At 32.6% G+C, this 8,044-nt stretch overlaps 4 protein-coding genes across 4 annotated transcripts; 3 read left to right on the top strand and 1 right to left on the bottom strand.

Annotated features, from left to right (window-relative positions):
• Window positions 1-506: 506 nt before the first annotated feature.
• Window positions 507-5,478, bottom strand: LOC130448949 (zinc finger protein OZF-like). Its single transcript, XM_056786559.1, has 2 exons — window positions 5,256-5,478; window positions 507-2,653 (listed from the first exon to the last, which is right to left on the bottom strand). Exon 2 carries the CDS (start codon window positions 2,454-2,456, stop codon window positions 1,146-1,148), a length of 1,311 nt encoding a protein of 436 aa, XP_056642537.1. The 5' UTR covers window positions 2,457-2,653; window positions 5,256-5,478; the 3' UTR covers window positions 507-1,145.
• Window positions 5,479-5,998: 520 nt separating this feature from the next.
• LOC130448951 (histone-arginine methyltransferase METTL23) lies at window positions 5,999-6,925 on the top strand. Its single transcript, XM_056786562.1, has 2 exons — window positions 5,999-6,232; window positions 6,335-6,925. The coding sequence occupies exons 1-2, from the start codon at window positions 6,107-6,109 to the stop codon at window positions 6,923-6,925; spliced, it is 717 nt and encodes a 238-aa protein (XP_056642540.1). The 5' UTR covers window positions 5,999-6,106.
• Window positions 6,926-6,928: 3 nt separating this feature from the next.
• Window positions 6,929-7,201, top strand: LOC130448952 (SRA stem-loop-interacting RNA-binding protein, mitochondrial-like). Its single transcript, XM_056786563.1, has one exon. The coding sequence runs from the start codon at window positions 6,929-6,931 to the stop codon at window positions 7,199-7,201; it is 273 nt and encodes a 90-aa protein (XP_056642541.1).
• A 2-nt stretch (window positions 7,202-7,203) lies between these two features.
• On the top strand, window positions 7,204-7,950 carry LOC130448950 (acyl-CoA-binding domain-containing protein 6-like). Its single transcript, XM_056786561.1, has one exon. It carries the CDS (start codon window positions 7,204-7,206, stop codon window positions 7,948-7,950), a length of 747 nt encoding a protein of 248 aa, XP_056642539.1.
• The last annotated feature ends 94 nt before the right edge of the window (window positions 7,951-8,044 follow it).

Genomic DNA, 8,044 nt, shown 5'->3' with positions numbered 1-8,044 from the left:
AATTTTAATTTTGATTTTTTTAGGCTGCATAAACCAAGCTTAATATAAGATTTAGTAAACTATAAGGCTCGGGCGTAGCCAAGGGTTTTGGGGGTATAATATTACTTAATCTTAATATTACCACCTTTCGACGAGAGGCAGACGCAATTGCAGCCGAACTAGTGGACGTTGCGCACAGTAACGCCGTCTCTAGTCGAATAGCCGAACTATTTTGTATTTTATGGAAACTTTGCGTTGTTTCCGTAGATCGGGTATTTTTGAGTGGCATAAGCTGTTCCGAGGAGTTAGGGAAAGAATAGAAGACGACGACTGCTCCGGACATCCTTCGACCTGTAGGACCAATGAAAATATATCGCGAGTAAAAATTTATGGATCAGAGATCGTAGGATTAATATCAGAATGATTGCTGATAAATTGAGTATTCTTAAAACCGAAGTTTTTGATATCGTGACATAAAACTTAGCTATGAGGTGCCTACGGTGATGGTGTCAAAGCTAGATCGGGTATTTTTGAGTGACATAAGCTGTTCCAAGGAGTTAGGGAAAGAATAGAAGACGACGACTGCTCCGGACGTCCTTCGACCTGTAGGACCAACGAAAATATATCGCGAGTAAAAAATTTATGATCGTTGAATTAATATCAGAATGATTGATGATGAATTGAGTATTCTTAGTTATGAAGAAAGTGTTGGTGGCGCGAGTGTTATCAGAGGAGTAAAAGGCCAACCGTTATAATTTTCTTGGCCCCAAACATTTTTTTATTACCGAGAATAAAATCGACGCTCAAGAGGAAACATTATGGCTCGATCTAGCGGTCCAATAGGCCGTGATGCAGGAGCTGAACTGCTTTTCTAGAAGACTACGAAAACTGGAAAACAGCAGATGTGAATGTGGAACGGTGCGATTTTGAAAAATTCTAATCGTTTTTATAATTTTTACAAATATTTTTTAGAACAAGAATCAGAAGACAAAATATATAAGAGTTAAGTTGTTTAATTATCACTCAGAAAATAAAAATTGAAATCAAATATTCCTTTAAATAAAAAAGGACAGTTGGTACTTCAAATAATATAGAAGATTCGATTGACTAAAACAATTTTATCCTTTTCAAAACAAAATTTCAATAAAACAAAGCAAATCTGGTAATTATGAAGTCAATTCTTTTAAAAGTTCCTCAGTGGATATCCGATCCTGTTTAAATTTGTCCATAAACGCTTTGGGAACAGTCCAGTCTAATAAAATTTGTACGTTTTGTTTCAACTTTTCAGCGGGAGGTAAGGTCATGTCTTTGCAAGGTTCGCGACCAGAATTTTCGATTGAATCTATAAGAATCTCGTCTATTAATCTTTTATTAAAACCCAAGGCTTTCAAACGATCCGGAGAAGATATTTTTTTTAGTAAAATGGCAAGTAAATACCTCATTTTTTCGAGAGGCATTATGGAATCAACGCTGATTTTTGCGGTTTTTGATTCTTGTAATTTGGGATTGTTTATTAATATCACGCATTTTAAATAGTGGTTCTCTAAATCGATTTTAGTTTTATGGAAGGTTTTACAATGGCAACAACCGTACGGTTTGTTAGTTTTATGAATAGTTGACATATGTTTCTTTAGATGAGGCAATTGACTGAAGGACGCGTTGCACAAGATACAACAAAACGGTTTCTCACCGGTATGCCGTCGTGTATGTAGTCGTAGAGCGGTAGAATGTGCAAAAGCTTTCCAACAAATTTGACATCTGTAAGGTCTCTCGCCGCTGTGGGTTCTTTGATGTACAGTTAATTGAGATCTTTGAGTAAACCGAGCTCCACAATGAGCACAACCGTGAGGTTTATCTTGTCGATGAATCCTCATATGTTGCGGCAAATGCCCTTTGAGATTCTTCTTACATATGTGACAATGGAAAGCTTTAACGTTATTATGGTAACAATTCACGTGTTTCTTCAAAGCGTCTCTTCTGAAAAAACTCTTTCCGCAAATATCACATACAAAATTCCTAATTTCCATGTGTCTATTCATATGAAATTTGAGATTAGCTGAACACGTAAATGATGATTGACATATCAGGCACGTGTAAGGTTTATAACCTGTATGCGTTAACATGTGTTGACTAAGTTGACTTCCTCTCGCAAACCGCTTCTTGCATCTATCACATTCATAAGGTTTGTCACCAGTATGTGTTCTAAGATGTAATTTCAATCTATCTTTTAAAGGGAAAACTTTCTTACAGAAATGGCAGATGAATATTGTCTTGCTTTGCAAACCCGGCGAATGTTTACAAGCAATGTGATTTTTTAAAGAACCGGCTTGTCGAAATGCTTGTCCACATTCGTTGCAAGAATACGGTCGTTCATCAGTATGAATTCGAATGTGTTTTCGCAAATCATTACAACTGAAAAATTTCTTATTGCAAATTCCGCATTCGAATCTGCGCGTCTGTTTTTGGGCGTTGGTCATTTTATGAAAGCTATATGACTAGAGTGGTTACAAACATGCAATACCTTAACCATGTGCTAGAAATATTATTTGTTTAAAATATAAATTAGCCCAACCACCATAGAAAGGTGTCAATTAGTTCATTAAAGTGATAAGTGAAGATCCATCGTAGTATGTGAGTGAGACTAGTAGCAGATATCTTTACCATCACCTCTCACCTGGAACAATGAATACCTCAACCTCTAAACTACATTTTACCAAAATATGGAGCGGAAAAATTAATTACATAATCATAATTGCAGTTAAAATTTCAAGAAAATGCAATAATTGAAATTCTTTAGAAATAATTCGACTGCATGGAAAAAAGTTTACTGTACAACATCGTAAATCCGAAATCGCTGGAAAAAGATTTAGATTTTTCCGTATTTTAGATCATACGAACATTTAAATGCATTTATGGTGCCGCCATCTATCGCGCTAACGAGAAATCATATCGCATTACATAATAATGTAAACAGAGGGAGAGGTATGCATAAATTATAATAAAATCGCTTTTAATACTGTACAAAATCATATTTATAAAATAATTATAATAACAACAAAAAGATTACAAATAAATAAAATAAATAAAAATATGGTGCCAACATTTAGTGTCAAATACAGAAGAAGAAAAATACGATACGAACGAATCAGTCCGGATTTTAGATATTCCGCATTTTAGAAGTCCGGATTTACGATGTTCAATTATATAATGATTCTATACTATGAATATTTCACAATGGAGCTTTCTGACTTTTATAAATAAGAACTTTTTACTCGATAACAAAAAAAAATATTTTTTAATCACAACCAATAACCTACTCTCAATAAATGCAATTCCTATTTGAACCTGAATAATTTTAACTATAAACGTGAGCAAAAAATCGACTCAGACCCTGCAATCTCAAGTCACAGAACACGAAATTGTTTTTTTCTTGATAACATTTAAGAGTTACAGGCATTAGGTTAAAAATGATTTAAATTCTTCTAATGTTTCTTGCTCTCACAGTCCAACAATATGTAATGTCCAGTAACCACCCTTTTTATACTTGTTTACAATAATGGTAATTAGGGGTAACTACCCTTATAGAAGGTTATCTACCTGACCCACCACTATCAATTAGCCAACAAATGTCAACTTATACACATATCCGTTAACAACAAACAAGAATTCTAACTGAAAATGGACACTACACGTGATAAAGCTGCTCAAGCTTTGCGACAAGGCCAGAGTCAGCGAGAAATTGCCAGTGCGCTGAACAAGAATTAGTCTGCTGTTACCAGAGTATAACGTTGTTACCAAGAGACTGGTTTCAGAAGAAACAAGTAGAAATTCGAGAGGAGTGGCTGGACAGTCAGAAGAAGACTTAGGCAACTAAACTTGAACCAAAAAGTCCAGTTAGTGGCCCCAAATTAACACCAGCCCACTGAGCACTCGACAAAAGAAAGCATAACTTTTTGATGAGGTTCCTAAATGATTTGGACGTGCATTTCAATGGAAGCAAATATCAAGTTGGTTTTTATTGAAACTTGCGGTGGAATGGGGAGATTAACGGCGAAACAATATATAGAAGAAATTTTGGGGGATCACGTCCTTGCCTACTCCAATTTTATTAGAGAAAACTTTATCATAATGTAGTACAATGCCCGTACGCATGCCGCAGATTCCATACGGCAGTTAATCAAAGAATGTCGAACTTGCCACTATGGCAAAATGGCACTCAATGAAGAATGGGATAGCATAGAACAAGATCAAGAAACTTATTCGATCCATGAAAAAGTGAATTGAAACTGAGTCAGGGGAAGGAACACTAAATATTGACAAATTTATTTCAAATAAATTATTATTTTGACGAATTTAAGCTTATATTTTCTTTAATAATTATAACCCTTTTTTATTGTTTAAGATGCCTTTTCGCTTGATATTGTTTCTTTACCAAAAGAAAAACTCAATAACAACGTAGACCACTCATTATAAAGCTAAAGTTATGGATTTGTGATGCTATAATTAGAAAGAAGATGGAAGCTATAGATTTTTTGCTAGAGACTTTTGATCATGTGATGTGAGTAGATTTTTTCACTCACGAGTGTATTATTTTATTTTATAATCTCCTTAATTTATTATTACCTTTTTTTCAACTGCTTTATATCAAATATTTCTATTTCATAAATGTGATTCTAACCACTTCCTGTATTACTAATAAACTGAAGAATCATTTTATATACTTAGATATATTATACTCCATGATCCAACACTCATAGGTATTGAATCTTAACAGTTGAAATTTATAATTTTCATAAAAAAATAAAACTGTAGGGGTATTAATTTAAGATATTTTACATTTGGCAAAAAAATTTTTCAGATTAATTGAGTTATAAATGTAAAGCAATCAAATTGCTAATGATTTGTAAAATATTTGAAATTTAAATTACTTGCTTCCAGAAAAAAATTATATATTACAGAATTATGAACATATATGAATGTGCAAGTATAGTAAGATGTTATTAAATAAAGAATGAATATTATATATGATAATCGATAGCTCGAGATTAAGATACAACCTCATTATAAATACTCCTGATAATGTATTATAAATGGTAACTAATAGTACTACTAAAAATATGTATACTCAATATTCTCAATTAAATGACTACTCCAATATACCTACTAAATTACAAATAAAATAAACATACCTTTCTACTTCTGACATTTGAAGTTATTTTCATAGTTGTGCATAAGAACTAAATTTATTTACTAACTCAATATATAATTTTACTCACCTTCTTAAAAACGCAGTCATTTTATTTGAAAAACGTGTAGATATATTTATTTTGAAGGAAATCTTTCAGCTGTATCAAATTGTTCCACTATGTATTTTGCCTCATTAGAAAATCAAATTTTAATAATCTAATATCACATATTAACTTTATTTATATTTCAGCTAGATTCTTCATTAGATGATTAAATCTGATCATCTCAGCGCTTAATATGACAATTGACAACAAATTGCGTGTGTTTTAATAAAGATCCAATTAGATGAATCCTTTGTCGGTGTAGAGAATTTATTATAAAAAATCTTATTTTTTGTATGCATCAATAATTGAGATATTTTTGTAAAATTTTAAATATATAAATAATGCCGTATATAATCGTATATCGTAAATTTGGGGCGTGCAAAGATTAAAAATATATTTTCATTGCATTCCACTAAGCGTTTCCAGGGCTTAAAATACTCGTTTGGGCGTTCCACACATTGACTACAATCACCGCAGAAGATATTTTGATTTTACTTTATTATAAATCAGTAGAGCATTCCACTAAAAAATTCAATAGCTTACAAATTATAACACACTCCACTCTTACTTACTCTTACACTTATAGCCACTCCACTTATGGAACGGGTCGTGCTCGTGAACGTGATTGTCGTGAATGCTTAGTGGAATGCACCCTTTGAAGTACAATGCATAAAAACGAAGTTGGTATTACTATTACTAACAAAAAAATTGAAGTGTCAATTGTCAAATTTCCACATGCTTAGCATTATCAAGTCTATCATCGAGAAGCCAATTAAATTATTATATTAGTGAAGTAAGTTTTTAAAAATGTGAAGTTTTACCATTAAAGCTTTTATATGTTATATATAAGAACCCAAATGTCTAATGTACAAACAGAACAATTGAAAAAGTTTGTGTTTTCCTCTAAGTGTATCGTTAATGGTGAACCATTTGAAGAAAAATTAGAAGTTATCATTCCAGAGGTATATCTTGTAAATTTGATACTGCTAAAAATTACATCGTTAATATCTCTGAAATGAAAATTTAATTGGCCACTAATTATTAAGTAGTTTATATTGTTTCAGTTACTACAAGGAAGTTATTCATTCTATACTTGGCCTTCAGCACCAGTGCTTGCCTGGTTTATTTGGGAAAATCGTCAAGAGTTTTATGGTAAAAAAGTGGTAGAATTGGGATCCGGTACTGCTCTTCCAGGAATAGTTGCTGCAAAGTGTGGTGCCAACGTAATATTGACTGAATCAGCTTCTTTGACTAAATCATTGTCACATACTAGAAGAAGCTGTCAAGTGAACAATCTAGTTATCAATAAACATATTCAAGTTATAGGGCTAACTTGGGGATTGTTTTTGAGTAATTTGGACTATCTTGGACCCCTTGATTATATTTTAGGATCTGATTGTTTTTTTGAACCTTCTACATTTGAAGATATATTAGTAACTGTTTCTTATTTGCTTGATATTAATACAAACGCAAAGTTTTTCTGTACTTATCAAGAAAGAAGTTCTGATTGGTCTATTGAACATTTGTTGTCAAAGTGGGAATTAGAGTGCATAGTACATAACACCAATAACTTGGGTAACAGTATAGGACTGAATATACACGATTTAATTGGTGATCACAGCATTCATTTGCTTGAAATTTTTAGAAAAGCTTGAATTATGGCTTCAAATGGTGCTCGACAACTCTATAAGATATATGTGAGTAACATACCTTGGACTGTAAGTCACAGAGAATTGAAAACTTATTTTAGTAAATTTGGACACATACAACAAGCTTCAGTAGTATTTGATAAAAAAACAGGCTTATCAAAGAATTACGGGTTTGTAACTTTTAGTACTCGTGAAGGATTAGAAACTGCAACCAAAAGTAGTTTACACAAGTTAGAGGGAAATACAATAAAATTGCAACCATTGAATAGTTCAAACCAATAAAAATGGCAGAATCAGTAGATAACTTTAGTGATTTACAAGAATTAGGAATAGATATAAGTGATACTGATACCTTAACTCTTTCATTTAACAAGGCTGCCCGTCAAGTGCAAAAATTAGTAACCACTTTGGATAATCAAATATTGCTCACTCTTTACGGCTATTACAAACAAGGCACAGAAGGTACTTGTAAAGTACCTAGACCTAGTTGGTATGATCTTCGTGCAAAGTCAAAATGGGAAGCTTGGAATAAATTGGGAAATCTCTCTCAAGAAGATGCTAAAAAGAAGTATATAGAAACTGTCAAAACTGTAGATCCCACTTTTGATGAAGATATTCAAGAAGCGCCATCTCAACAGTGGATTAAAGTTTCTTCAATGATTGTTGACAATGATATACCACAATCAGACTTGACAATTATTGATCACATCAGAAAAAATGATATAAAACAAGTAAAAACTTATCTTGAAACAAACAATCCAGATTTTGTCAGTGAAGGGTTATACTTAATTCACTGGGCAGCTGATGCGGGTAGTATTGATATGCTGAAAACCATTATTGATGCAGGAGCTGATATAAACATCAAAGATAGTGATGGACAAACTGCTCTCCATTATGCTGCAAGCTGCGGTCACATTGAATGTGTAAAATTTTTATTGCAGAGTGGGGCTAATAAAGAAGCAAAAGATCATGATGACAGTACTCCATCAGATGTTGCTTTTAATATTGCAATTAAAGAATTGTTGAGTTAAACAGTAACAATATTGTTCATATCTTGTTTATAAATTTTAATCAGTAGTACTGTGATTTATTTCCCCGTACCCTCATACTGATTAAAAAGAAAAG

Source organism: Diorhabda sublineata, chromosome 9 (assembly GCF_026230105.1).
Source record: "Diorhabda sublineata isolate icDioSubl1.1 chromosome 9, icDioSubl1.1, whole genome shotgun sequence".
Taxonomy (NCBI): Eukaryota; Metazoa; Arthropoda; class Insecta; order Coleoptera; family Chrysomelidae; genus Diorhabda; species Diorhabda sublineata.
Note: the sequence above shows the minus strand (reverse complement) of the source record. Positions and strands in the feature narration are given on the sequence as shown.

What these genes read in the sequence shown, in the direction of transcription:
- LOC130448951 (XM_056786562.1), top strand. Translation starts at nt 6,107, where the DNA reads ATGTTATATATAAGAACCCAAATGTCTAATGTACAAACAGAACAATTG. An exon ending in TAGAAGTTATCATTCCAGAG is followed by an intron (nt 6,233 to 6,334) that starts GTATATCTTGTA and finishes ATATTGTTTCAG; the next exon opens with TTACTACAAGGAAGTTATTC.
- LOC130448950 (XM_056786561.1), top strand. Translation starts at nt 7,204, where the DNA reads ATGGCAGAATCAGTAGATAACTTTAGTGATTTACAAGAATTAGGAATA.
- LOC130448952 (XM_056786563.1), top strand. Translation starts at nt 6,929, where the DNA reads ATGGCTTCAAATGGTGCTCGACAACTCTATAAGATATATGTGAGTAAC.
- LOC130448949 (XM_056786559.1), bottom strand. Translation starts at nt 2,456, where the DNA reads ATGACCAACGCCCAAAAACAGACGCGCAGATTCGAATGCGGAATTTGC.